This window comes from Lissotriton vulgaris, chromosome 3_1 (assembly GCF_964263255.1).
Source record: "Lissotriton vulgaris chromosome 3_1, aLisVul1.2, whole genome shotgun sequence".
NCBI classification, from domain to species: Eukaryota; Metazoa; Chordata; class Amphibia; order Caudata; family Salamandridae; genus Lissotriton; species Lissotriton vulgaris.
Window position 1 is genome coordinate 83,880,130 of NC_141689.1, and position 14,702 is coordinate 83,894,831.

Below are 14,702 nucleotides of genomic sequence, written 5' to 3' on the forward strand. Positions count from 1 at the left end.
CCTTCCTAACAGAAACATGGATGAACGCCACTTCAGCCCCAGACATCACCATTGCCATCCCGAAAGGCTATAAGATCATTCGCAAGGACCGCACCGGCCACACAGGAGGAGGCATCACTATCGTCCATAAGAAATCCATCCGCATCTCAACCAGCTCAGACATCAATCTCGCCAACTCTGAACACCTTCACTTCCAGATCTACATCAACCCCAAGACCACACTCAGAGGCACCCTCCTTTACAGGCCACCAGGACCCCGCGCACAATTTAGTGAAGACATCACGGACTTCATCACTCCACACGCGCTCCCCTCCGAGGACTACATCCTTTTGGGAGACCTCAACTTTCACCTTGAAAAGAACAACGACCGCAACACCACCACCCTTTTGGACAACCTCGCAAACCTCGGACTTAAACAACTTGTCACTACCTCCACCCACATCGCAGGTCACACACTCGACCCTATCTTCACCTCCAGCAAACATGTTTCCTTCAGCCACACCACAGCTCTCCGATGGACTGACCACAGCAGCGTTAACTTCACCTACAACAAGCCCACATCCAACAACCACCCCCAACCCACTCTGCAAAGAAACTGGAACAAAATCACCATCGACCAGATCTCCTCATCGCTTCTTCAAAAGCCCCCCGCCCACTCCTCAAACCCAGACCAAGCAGCCACCAACCTCACCCAATGGTTATCCAACAGCGCCGACATCCTAGCACCACTGAAAAAACGACAAATCAAACTAGGCAGCAAGAAGACCTCCTGGTTCAACGATGACCTTAAGAAATCTAAGAAACTCTGTCGCTCCCTTGAGAAGGCCTGGAAAAAAGACCCTAACACCAGCACCAAGGACGCCTTCAAAAACGCCACCCGCATACACCACCAACTAATCCGAAATGCCAAGAAAGCAGCCTTCAAGGACCGTCTAGATAATAACGCCCACAACAGCAAGGAATTATTCAACATCGTCAAGGAATTCACCAACCCCTCAGCCAACTCCAACGACATCACCCCCTCTCAAGCCCTCTGCGACTCCCTAGCCTCATTCTTCCACAACAAAATTGCAGACATCCACAACAGCTTCGACAACCAACCCGGAGACCAACCCTCCCAATCCCCTGCAGGAACCCCACCCCACCTGAACATCCTCAATGACTGGAAGCCAATCTCCACTGAGGACACCATCCGTCTGATGAACTCTATCCACTCAGGATCCCCCACTGACCCTTGCCCTCACCACATCTTTAACAAAGCAGACTCCATTATTGCACCGCACCTCCGAGACGTCATCAACTGCTCCCTCAACTCCGCAACCTTCCCGGAAAGCTGGAAACATGCCGAACTCAGCGCCCTCCTGAAGAAACCCACAGCTGACCCCACCGAACTCAAAAACTATCGCCCTATCTCACTCCTTCCATTCCCGGCCAAAGTCATCGAGAAAGCTGTCAACAACCAGCTCGCCGCATTCCTCGAAACCAACAAATCCCTCGACTCCTCACAGTCTGGCTTCCGAGCCAAGCACAGCACCGAAACCGCCCTCATCGCAGCAACAGATGACATTCGAACTCTACTGGACAATGGAGACACAGTCGCCCTCATCCTCCTCGACCTCTCCGCAGCCTTCGACACAGTCTGCCATAGCACCCTTCTACAGCGCCTCAAAAACATCGGAATCCAAGGAAAAGCACTGGAATGGATCACCTCGTTCCTCTCCGGAAGAACCCAGAGAGTCCGCCTTCCACCATTCAAGTCAGAGGCCACTGAAGTCATCTGCGGCGTACCTCAAGGGTCCTCACTCAGTCCCACCCTCTTCAACGTTTACATGAGCCCCCTCGCGGCCATCGCACGCCAACATAACCTCAACATTATCTCCTACGCCGACAACACTCAACTGATCCTATCACTCACCAGAGACCCTAACACGGCCAAAACCAACCTACACGAAGGAATGAAAGAAGTAGCCGAATGGATGAAGCACAGCCGTCTGAAACTGAACTCAGACAAAATAGAAGTCCTCATCTTAGGTTCCTCCCCCTCCACCTGGGACGACTCTTGGTGGCCAGAGGCCCTTGGAAAAGCACCCATCCCGACGGACCAGGCACGGAACCTGGGCGTCATCCTGGATTCCTCACTCTCGATGAACAGACAAGTCAACGCCGTTTCTTCATCTTGCTTCAACATTCTTCGCATGCTCAAAAAAACATTTCGCTGGATCCCTACCGAAACTAGAAAAACAGTCACGCACGCTCTGGTCACGAGCAGACTGGACTACGGAAACACCCTCTACGCCGGCACCACCGCAAAACTCCAGAAAAAACTACAACGCATCCAGAACGCCTCAGCCAGGCTCATATGACATCCCGCGTAAAGAACACATCTCTGATCACCTGAAAAACCTCCACTGGCTCCCCGTCAATAAGAGGATCACTTTCCGGCTCCTAACCCACGCACACAAAGCACTCTACAAAATCGGACCCGAATGCCTCAACACACGACTATCCTTCTACACCCCCTCCCGCCAGCTACGATCCTCCAACCAAGCCCTTGCCACTGTACCCCGCATCAACAAAACCACCATGGGAGGTAGATCCTTCTCCTACCTAGCAGCTAAAACTTGGAACTCACTTCCCACTGACCTTCGCCTTACTCAGAACCACCTAGCATTCAGAAAACAACTCAAAACGTGGATATTCGACAAGTAACTCCCCACCCTTCTTCAAGCGCCTTGAGACCCTCTGGGTATGTAGCGCGCTATATAAATCTTTTGACTTGACTTGACATGTCAACAGGCTGCAGAGGAGACACAGGTTCACTGGTCTATGGGGCCATCAGGCTGATCTTTCAGGCATTATTTTTTTTGGGCTGTGGCCTGTTTTATGGGTTGGCGGGCTGGTTTTTACTGTTGATTTTCCTAATATTACAAGCACTGTCTGCAGTAAAGACAAATGCATGGTGTCCCATACCTTGTAAAACACAAGTCTTTACACATTCACTTTTTTAGCGGTCTCATCCACTGATGGACCGCTTGCTGCCCACTCCAAACTTGAAGGCATATGCATGGCTGCAGTAACATGCATTGGCAAAACCAATAGGTTTCGACTATGCAAGATCTACTGGCTTTGTCAATGTTTAATTAGATATGCTGCACAGCAGCACAGGTTTAACGTAAAGGGAAAAATAGTGCTATGCCGCAGCCAGCATTGACTGCACCATAGCAATTTTTTCTCTAAAACATGTTGCATAGCAGTCCATGCTGCTATGCAGCCTAGTTACAAAAAAAAACCATTGACAAATCTAAATAGCTCTCTCAGGTATGCAAGTGCTATTCAGCTTTAAGCCTTTGTGGTTGACTGGAAGTTGGATGGGTGCACCCGAGGTACTTATCCTTGTATTCATACATCTGGAAGGGATGTCTCCCTTAACGTTGACCAGCTCATAAGAGGAAACCATCGCTCACTACACAAAATGACTCGTGGCTTCTACAGGTGGTGAAAATGGTAGTGGCTCCCTGCTTCAACAATGTCCTGGGCATGCTGCCAATCCTGATGCACATCTCTGTGCTCCACTCTGAGAGGGTAATGGAGTTTTTGTGTGGGGGGGAGGGGGGAGTGAGGGGGGGGGTGCGGTACGACCCCACTTTATTACCTATGGCCAGAGTAGGAACCTGGCCCTACCCCACATTGAAAACTACCATATGGCCCTGCACCAGTTGTCTTCCATGTGGCCTAGTACTGCCAATCAAACTCGCTAGATGAAACTGTAATGCATTACTGTACAGAAGCACCAGCCTGGACATAATCTATTGCTACAAGAACCCGCGACGCAGCCTTTAAACCCCATTATACAGGCTGTGTTGAAGATTTGGAACCATGTTCACAAACTGCATTAGTGTCACGTAAGACAATACCTCCATGCCCGCCTCTGGAACAACGCTGCCATACAAGTAAATGGCAAACCTATGCTCTGGGGCATGTAATGAAACACTGGTACAGTCTCTTTGAACGACCTCAAATCAGCATGCAAGATGGAAATATTTCAGGGCCTCCGGGAGAATTCCGCCTCCCCCAGTCTCAGCAAGGGTGCTATGTGCAACTCAATCACTGTTTATATGGAGTCCGCGTGCCTCCGCAGTGGCAAGTCCCAGTCTCCCTTATAACACAGTAGTTGAAAAACAGGGGCTCCTTCAAAAGTGTCATGTCTGGCTTCTATAACCTATAACCTTCGTGCATAGGAGGTGCAGGGAATGCAGATGTTGGATAATAAGTGGCAGAGACGACTCAGAATAGAAGGAAGAGCCCCCACCAGACATGGGAAATGCCACCCCTGCCCTGGGACCAATTTGGCACCAGAGCAGGTGGGAAATTAGTTACTCCAGAGGCCTGTTTCACCCACAAGCTAGCAAAACCCCTAATGTGAGCTACCTGAAGTGAACAGCCAGAGAAGAGTTACCATCTTTTTTTTTGGAAATATGCACTTCTGGGTCAAGGATATGCCCACTCCTCACAGGAAGTTGCTATAAGGGGGGTGGGGAGGAGGAGAATAGTTGCCCTAGTGGTTGGTAGCCCATTGGCTACTACCTCATACTCTAGTAAAATGCCTTTAAATTGAGTATTTAGGGGTCCCCCCGACACCAGGCCCACAGATTCGACTTCCAGGTAACTGAACAGGAAGAAGAGAAAACACGGCGAGAACCAAGGACCTAAACAGGAACTGGCACCAAACCCTGCTTTGCTGCTTGCTTCTTAACAATTGCAAAGACCCAACTCAACCTGCCGCTGTGCATCCTCCCAAACACTTGAAGGATAGTCCAGCAATTCAACGAGTGATCATCTTCCTTGGGGTGGATGAGACTTCTCCCTGCATCCGCAGGAACAAACTCTATACATCAATATTTTACACCAACAAGGGTTATCAGCACCCCACCATTTTCTTTACAAAAGGCATGTGGAACTCATTCCGAAATAATAAGTCACAAATGATTTAGGAGCGCAATGTATTTTTTTTTTGGAGGAAACTGGTACCAACAAACATGCGGGACCGCGATGGGTTTCAGATTTGCGCCATCTTTTGCCTGCCTCTTTATGGGGTGGTTTGAGGCAGGGCATATCTGTGGACCATCCGGGGTCGCTTGGCAGGATTATATAATGTATTTTGCCAGATATATAGAGGATTGCCTTTTAATTTGGACTGGCAGCGTTACTGACTTGCACCACTTTCTTGGACACCTGAATGACAATTTGTTCAACATGACATTAACAATGACCATACAGCGAAAATTGTATTTCTTGATGTGGAGCTATATGTCGAAAATGACAGTATTAACTGTAGAATGTTTAGTAAGGACACAGCGTGTAATTCTTTGCTGCACGCAGCGAGTTCTCACCCCAAGACACAAATTAACTCTATACCATAATGTTATAAGAAACTTAGGAACTGTAGCAAAGATTTGGAATTCCATGACTGTCCCGTTGATATAGAATGGAGATTTCTAGAAAGGGGGTATGACAAACAAGTTAAAGCAAAGAGTGCGCATATACTAGCTAGAAATTAAACCCTCAAGCCTCGGGCAATTAAAACTACGGATGAACAAGCACCAGTGAGAATGATCACCAATTATTATCCATGGTCAAATAAAGTTTTCAATATTTTGAAATGCCACTAGCACTTAACAGACTCAGTTGCAGAGACACATATCAAAACATCCGAGTCTTGCAGATCATAAAGGAAAAACTATGCGCAATATGGTAAGTCCAACTTACCCTAAGATGAACACATGGGGTTTCACATGGCTACACAAATGTAACTTGGTATCATATAAATGCGGCAATTACAGAAATTGTAAATTTGTCTTGACTGGAATATGTGACTTCCAAAATATTGGATCTAGAAAGTACCATATGAATCAACAGATTGCTCCACTAAATATGTGGTTTACATAATTGTATGTAAGTGTTCTAAAATTTAAGTAGAGAGCATCATTAGGTGCCTAAAAGAACGCATTTCTGAGCACTTTAGAGAGCTCTGGAATCTGGGTGAGAGATATCCTATTGTGAACCATGCGATAGAATGTGTAGAAAGTAAACAACTCATTTAAATTCCATGGTTTGGAAACCAAGTGACCCAAGGGGAGGGAATCAGGAATTGAAAGTACGTCAGGCTGAAGCACGCTGGATTCTTAAGACTACATGCTGTAGAACTAGGAATCAATATCGATAAGGAACTGCAGTATTTCTTAGGTACTTGATTCTGTTTATAATCAATTCCCATCGTTCTTTACATTATTATATATATATATATATATATATATATATATATATATATATATATATATATATATACACACACACACACACACACACATATATACATATATACATATATATATATCAATATGTTCTGTATGGCAACTTTTGTGGGGTCTCTGAATTCTTGAAATACTTTCTTTAATGTTGTTACATTAGGTTTATCTGTCAAGATTATATGACTCATGAGAGGTTGTATACCTCCTTGGAATATCTACGCTGTGTGTTTTAAAATGGATTTGCAAGTTTAAATGTTATACTCTATCAATATATTGGCCCATAATTGGGACGGATAGGAGGGGTTTTCTTTACTCCCTCCTCTGCACCAATTCTTTTCCTACAATACTTGCTCTCTAATTCTTACTGTGGGAGATGGATTCTTTGCTCAGACTAAATGCGGATACACTTATAAGAATGACACAATGATTATGAATGGGTTCTTTGCTCAGACTAAATGCGGATACACTTATAAGAATGACACAATGATTATGACTGTTCTTTCTTACCAGGTCTCCCGAATGGTATAGTCATGTCTACAACTGTTCTTTCCAGTCATAGAAACAGGACTGGTGGGTTTATAGTCGTCTTCCCCAATTTTATAGTCAGTGACTTCCCCCCATAAAATTAATTCATTTTTAATTATTCCCAGTTACGGTATTTCAATAATATTGAGATTTTTACAAATTAAGTTTTAGGTCGCTTAGTTATTAATATTTTGTGGCTTTTCCTCAAATTGTCGCTCGTTTCGGGCATGGATATACAGTGGCCAATGTTGACATGTCTAAGATGGCGTATGTTGATTTACTTGCGGAATAGGTTGCGCGTCGGTTTAGGCGATTCACTCAGTTTACCGTCTTCAGTTTTCACACGATTTGAATAAAAAAAGGCATTTTAAGATAGCGCCAGTGCTACACACCACTGAAGACACGAGGAACACTTTCCCTTATCATAATGCCAGATTAAGGTACTTAGTTAATATAGGATACTAAACGGGTTAGAATTAATTTATGCACTACAAATAAAGTAATTTTCATAAGAAAGAATTATTTTTTTTAACTGATATTATTTAGGATATTACAGTTCTCATTTACTGTGTAATTAGTTCATGGACTCTAATGTCAGCGTTGGCAGCCTGATGCAGTGTGTTTTAAATACTAGATACTGTTTGTTTTGCTTTTTTGTCAGGATATATGGTCTATTGCGACCTCCTTTTGAATTTATGGTTCTGCTAACAACTGGCCTTTTACACTTGGAATTGCTTCCTTTGTTGGATTTGGATTATAAGGTATTGCTCTTAAAGGAGATGTTTACAGCTAGAACCCAAGTTTTAATAAACATTTAATTTTTACCCTTCCTCGTAGATGTACTAGATTTTCGGTTTTATGTAAAATTGTGACTGCCGGAAGGCAGCTTCCTACATAGATGCTCACCTTTTATTATCCACAGGAGTAAGTCAAAGATTTGATAGAGGTTTGCAGAGAACAGTTCAATCATCACTGGACTACATTGTTTTCAATAAGTCTCATGAAGTCTATCAGGTTTAAAGATTAAAATAAGACCCGTTTGAGAGCCCAAACTGCACTCTGCTCCTTGAGATTCGAATCTGGGGAAAAAACAGGTTGTGATGTAGGCAACAAAGATAACTATGTCTATGCAAATGTGAAGTATGTAAAAAAAGCGGGCACAAAAAAAATAAAAAAAAAAGAGTCCAGAGATGATCATTGGTCTCAGTACTTACAAATGAAACTGCATGATTTATTTACTTGAAACTTAACACAACTGCGTGGGTACAGCCCAAGATGCTCAGACACCCACCCATGCAGAAACCACCACTCATATGCAATGAATCGTAACGTTTCCCCAATTGAGACTCAAGTCCAACAGAATCCTCCAGATAATAAAATGCGAAATCTTCCCGTCAGGTTTTAATGTTGTTCAAATAAACAGATCCAAAGATGGCTAGAATTCCCTATTTCTTTCCAAATTAAGACAATCAAATCCGGCAGTGTTGACGTCCTGTTTGTTCACTCCTGTTTTCTCCATCGATGCTTTGCTCATGGTCTACAGGTTGTGATCCACAGATTTAAACAAAAAACATTCCATACTAGACATGATGTAAATAACAGGAAAATCTCCATATGTCTCCCCACAGCCACATTTGTAAAATACATTGCCAACCATAAAACACTAGCCATCCATATGAACGTTATACTCGGAAGGAAAAAGGACAACAATGATGTCACAAAACTACTATGGTATTCTGCAATGATGCACCCTCAGATTAGGCAAGTCCAAAGAAATGACAACTACTGCCATATATAAATATATGTATACACACATTCATTGTATGCACATACATGGGAGCTGGGGGGCACACCTTGCTCTGAGGAGAGTTGCAGTATTGAGAATGTCAGTGTAGTTTACAGATGCCTTTTAGTCTTCAATACCTTCTTAACTTTATGACACTGCAAAGTGAACAAAAATATCACAATAGCGGCTTGAGAAAAAAATGAGCATGGCTTAATTTTGCACTTCACCCCGAGTAACCTCCTTGGGAGCTCGTAATGGATTTGAAATTTGGTTTCAAGGTCATCCAAACCTGAAACTCAAGTTAGGCAGCATAGTTTCATCTTGGATAGCACATGAGCCCTGGAAACAAACACCAATCAAGGGCTGATAGCAGGTTTGTAGAGGGGCAAAGAGCTAAAGATTCAACAAACTGATTGCCATCCAAAATGTTGGTCTTGCAAACCACAAAAAAATAAGCAATCACAGAAGGCAATTGTCACTCAAATGTTCAGACATCCGTAGACTGGTTCACCTGAGGTGTGCAATGCAAGCCATGCTCATTTACTGAGCGCTTAGAAACATTTCTTTCCATAAACAGTGGGATTTTAATCAAGACAATATTCAAAAGTGAGAGGAGCCATGTGGATTTAAGTCCTTGTCTAACTAAAAGGAATATGTTTTCTTTACCAAATAACACACCTGTGCTGTCCAACAAGCACAATCGATCCACCTTGGTGGCAGTGAATACTAATAAAATTATGGAACTTTCAAAGCCTGGGGTAGGGGCCTCCATATGTGCTGTAAGCCTCATTGCTTATTTGAAGTAATACACAATTTACTTCACCAGGCAAGAAAAGACCAACACTGGAAGAGATGCAAGGTCCGATAATGTTCCATGAATTAAAACATTACCTACAAGAGATTTCAGAAGCAAAGCGGACGTCTAATTGTACGTAAATGGAGGGATCGCAATTAAAACAAAAACAATTTTAAAAATGCAAAAAATGCATTTCACCATCTATTAACCCTTAAGAATAAAAAGTCACCATCCTTTAACCCTGGCAGCATGCAAACATTTTAATGTTCACATAAAAATGAGCTCTGTTTTGCATTGTAGTTCATAAACACTGAAAATTGGGAGATTCAGGAGGGCAGTTTTGAAAACAATGGTTGAGATCTCAATAAGCACTACATTAACCTGAGCAGAATCAGAATGTGGCTGGTTTGATTTCTCTTGCCTCCTGGCCTGGGAGTAATACTTTCAATGGTCGCTAAACAACTGCTTAGCCTGCACCAACCTATCTACTTACAAAAGCAGTTTAAAATATGAGGGGCAGCATCAGGGCCTCCATCTTAAGAGGCACTGTAGTGTTACACATTGAATGGGATGACTCACTGCAAGATTAATGCACGGCTGAGAGGAATTACTAAAGGTAACAGGCAACAAGCCATGAAGATTCCGGACCTGTGCATTTTAAAACAACGCAAAGAGATGTAAGGCCGGTTGTCACCCGGGTCCATTAGCTTTCAGATATCTCTCAGAGGTGAGGACGGTGAGAAGGGATTAGGCAAGGAAGGGTGAAAACCCATGATTTTACGGTTTCTTCAATAGCATTGTGGTGCAAGCACCCGATTATTGTTTGACGTACAGATTGCAAACCCCCTTGCAAAAAAAATAGAATATCCCAAGTCCGATAAGCATACTGCCAAAACAATATATGTTGTAAAGAAAAAAAATCCAAGCTTATACAATAAGATCCCTTGTCCTTCAGTCCCGCCCCCCCCTCCCTCCCAGGTACTCGATTCACAGTGTCGAGTTATCTTTTCATTCCCGCCTGGCTTTTGTGCAGCGTTGCCCCAAATACTTAGGGACACAGTCTTTTTTATTTATTTTTTTAAGTTCTGTAAATTTCAGTACTTCACTCCTGGAATAAACTCCTTGGCATCAGGATTCAGATTGCTTTTGCTCTGAAAAGAGGAAAGAAAAATCAATTAGCTAGGTTGAGTAATTCTACTACAAATCTATTTCTTTGTATTTTTTAATAGATGCATCTTGAGAATGTTTTATCAAGCAATATAATCTATGTGCTAACAATTAGTAAACAAAAGTAAATTTTCTTTAAAATAATTTTGAATCCGCGAATTCTGTATACACATTCCAGCTTGATATTGAATTATTTACCCTTGCAAAGTTGTAGGTGTGATGGTGAATTCTGGGACCCTAAAATGGAAAAATGTTCAGTTTGAGATGGTTTGTGTAGTAAAAAAATACAAAAAGGAAAAAAAAAACTGATAACTTGCTCTTGTATCATCTGATCTTATTACCTTTTGCTCATCTATATTCACATAACTAATAATAGATTTGGTCACTCATTACTGTGAGATCAAGACCAAGCCACTCCGGACACCAACCTCACACCTTCCCACCAAAATGGATGTGGAAAGGTCATATATAGCTTAACCCAAAGCCCCAGAAATATAGTCAACACGATAACTAAGAACTGCTGCCTTCATGGGGCCAACGTAGTCGTATATGTGGACCTAACATGTATAAAAAAAAAAAGACTGCACGAAAAAAATATCTTGTAGGCTTTAAAATGGGTGCAGGTTTATATAAAAGAAAATGAACAAAAAAAGAGCAAGCTATCAATGTCTTTCGACTTCAAACTCTTCTAAATAATCCTGGCAGTCTATTAGAAGCGGGCTATTTCGAGGCTAGGACAAATACTACCATTCCAATTCTTGCCGTTAAACTGTTTCAGAATCTGTAGAAAGGTTCAAATTTAGTCCATCAACACCTCAAGGAGGGGATACTGCAGATCGAATCTAAATTACACAACCCAAATAAATGATGATCCTTTATTTGGGCTAACAAGTTGCTTCCATTATTCAAATCATTAGAATCAAATACTGGCTTTGTAGCCAGGCTTCCTATTGCAGGCGTACTAAAGAAAGGCAGTCATTAACTTGCTGCTAAATACGACCGGATAAGATACAGAGGGGAAAATATTTGCTAAACTACTATCATGTGATAGTAATTCTGGATAGAACAAGCCATTATGTCCTCCCTACCAGACAGGTCACAGACCACATTGTGAAACCACTGTCTTGGCGTTGATAATCCCCACTATTTAAGGGAAGCAGTGTTATACTACTGCTGTGTGCCTCTCACTCGGGTTCTGAGTGATACTACAGAGAACTCCAGCTTCACTCGTTCTCTATTTTTGCCTCTACGTTATTTAGCTGGTGCGGAATACCATTTACTCTATGCTAAAAAGTATGTGATATGTATTGCCACTGGACAAGGAAAGCTGGTATACCAACAGAACTACAGAAAACATTTTGATCTGGAAAAAGAAACCTTAGCATAGCAATTCCAAGTAAGGCCGGTGTGCTGTTTAGTTCACGATTTACACCAGGCTACCTATGTATAGAAAGCACACACTTTGCTATATAGATGTTTTGGAGCCAACTGGGTGACTTCTGATAAATGATCGGACACATGTAGGAAAGGGCCTCTTTTTGCATGGTCACCCCCCACTTTTTGCCCGATTCTAATGCACTTTGACCGAATGTGCACTGGGTTCCTGTGGGGAACATCCGGAAAAAAACACAGCCAGAGCCAAATGACCCGAACACCACAAGCATAACCACGCTTGACTGATAAACGCATGGGCCTTAATCACACGTATGAGCGTTTAAGGCCGATACTTTTGGTAAGGGGGCAGGTTTATTGGGTTGGGGTGTTCAGAGGGGTAGTTTTAAAAAAAAATAAAAAGGGGGCAGGTTTTTAGGGCTCAGAGTGGTGTTTGGGGTACTTTTGAAGGCTAGGTTTGGGAGGGTTAGGAATAGGGCTGTTTTAAAGCTCAGGGTGGGGGGGGGCTCTTTTTTTAAATTGGGGCAGGGTTTTAAGCCTCAGGGCAGCGAAAGGCTTTGGGGTGGTGTATGATATGGGGCAGGACTTTAGGCCTCAGGGCAGGTGGAGGGAAAGTGAGAGTTTCCAAGGCAGGCTTTGGACCTCAGTGTAGGGGCGGGAGTTCATAATATAAGGCAGGGCAGAGTAGTGATGAAGTTAACCATGCATAGCACCTTACCATTCATGGCTTTACCCCATAATTTTGCTGTAAAGACGCATTCACGGTTCAGGCTGCGTGGTAGAGGCCTATGTAGTTTAGCCATGCGTGCCTCAATAATACAACTGGTTCCTGCTAACTAGGTTTCCAGTGCCTGTGTTCTTTCCCAAAACTGTACCTCTGTTTCCACAAGTAGCACACCCCTGGCCCACATACAAGTCCTTGTGAAAGGTACCAGTGGTACCAAGGTCACTGTGACCAGAGGGTCTCTAGGGGCTGAAGCATGTATCATGCCACACCAAGACCTCTCACCAAACCCATACACAGTCCCATTGCAGCCAGAGTGTTTTGGTGCATCTAAAAGAAGTCTCGACCTGGCAAACATCCCTGTGTGTAAGTCACTCCTACAGCAGGCCTTAAGGAAGAGTGCCCTATACCTCTTGAGGGAATAACTGCATGAGCAGACATGCACTAAAGTGTCCAAGTACATGCTTAATATGGCTTCACAAAGCATTTATAATGTCGGAGTACATGGGCTGGGAGCTCGTCAATACAAGTTGCACAACTCCATGATAGCTTCACCAAATCCCAAGATGTTTGCTGCAAAACATCTCAGATTAATGAGTCCACACTGATGCCGGTGTTGGACTTATTAATAAATTCACTCGGAGGGCTCCTCAGGTGTCCTCTGAAAATCTACCTACCTACTAGCGTGTGCCTGACTAGTCTGTACCAGCGTTCCCCTTCTAGACAAGTTTCTGACCTCCTGGAGGTGGGAGCCTTGCGCCCTTGTGGGTCAGAAAGAAAGCCTGCTTAGGGTGGAGGTGCTTCACACCTACAACCGAGCAGGTACAGCATTGAAGGGCGGTGAGCCTCAAAGGCTTCCTGCCCTTTGTTATGCTAGCCAGGGCCTCTCCAGCTAAAGGAGATACCCCAACCCCCTGACTAAGCAACACTTTTGGCGGGAAAATTAGTAGGCTGGACAGGTGTCCCATGTCAGCCAGGACCACCCCTAAGATGTCCTGAGCTGAAGTGACCCTCCTCCTCCCCTCATTTGAAAATCCTCCATATTGTTTTGGAGGATCTCAGTCAATAGGATTAGGGGTATGCCCCCTCCCCAAAGGGAGTGGACATGCAAAAGGGTGTGTCACCTTAAAGGCAAGTAGCAGATTGGCTATTAACTTCCAGCCCCTGTAACACTCCTAAATTGCGTATTTAGGAGGCGGCGCTGAACCTTAACCCTTTGTCCTCTTCTTGTTGTGGAACTCAACCCGACACCTTACTTACATCTTCGCATGATTGCGCGAAGGATCCTCTGTTAACTCAAAAATTAAAACTGGTTCCAAGGCTAAGCTCCAGGCGCTCTAGGCAGAAAATGCTAAGTAACGCGCCCTTCTGAAGAGGAGGACCAACTTGCATACAGAGAAAGTAGTGATGACAATTTCCAACCCCACGTACTTAGGGAAGATGTGGTCCCTGCACATATCCCCCACCCACCTAGTTAGGGAAGATGTGGTCCCTGCACACATCTTTCCAAAAGTACTGCCAAGGGTACCTAGCTCCCACACAGGTGTGTCAGGCGCCTCAAGCAACATGGAGGACAACCTCAATGAGGTCATCCTTTTAGCAAGAATGGCTTGCAGAATAACCTTGGAGGATAGACTCATGGCTATATAAAGGGGAAAAACAGATTGGGCCTAGCATCCACACATGGGTGCAGTAATATAATTCCTAGGGACAGCGAGAACACTTATGACCCTAACATTCCCAAAGGGATTGTCATCACAAAATGATTCACAGCATTTGAGGGGCCTGAGCATGTGAAGAAGTTACACAAGGATAGACTCCTGACACTCACTGGGGCAGATGCTGAGTCCTATGACCTCATGAAGGGTACAGTGATTAAGGGCTTTGGACTCACCACTGAGGACTATAGAATTAGATTAGGGGGGTGGGGGGCTTAAAACACAGCAAGTCAGCCCTGGGTTGACTTTGTAGACTACTCAGTGAAAACACTAGGTGGCTGGTTAA

General features: G+C 43.8%; 1 protein-coding gene across 2 annotated transcripts in view; it reads right to left on the minus strand.

Annotated features, from left to right (window-relative positions):
- Positions 1–8,030: 8,030 nt before the first annotated feature.
- Positions 8,031–14,702, minus strand: part of PAIP2B (poly(A) binding protein interacting protein 2B) — an 84,061-nt gene continuing 77,389 nt past the window's right edge. Inside the window, exon 4 of one of the 2 annotated variants that reach the window (XM_086960110.1) lies at positions 8,031–10,566. In XM_086960110.1, coding sequence (XP_086816236.1) covers positions 10,510–10,566 — 57 coding nt within the window. In that variant the 3' untranslated portion in view covers positions 8,031–10,509. Of the gene's footprint in view, positions 10,567–10,702; positions 10,820–14,702 lie in introns of those variants that run through there. The other variant, XM_086960109.1, reaches the window with a different exon arrangement.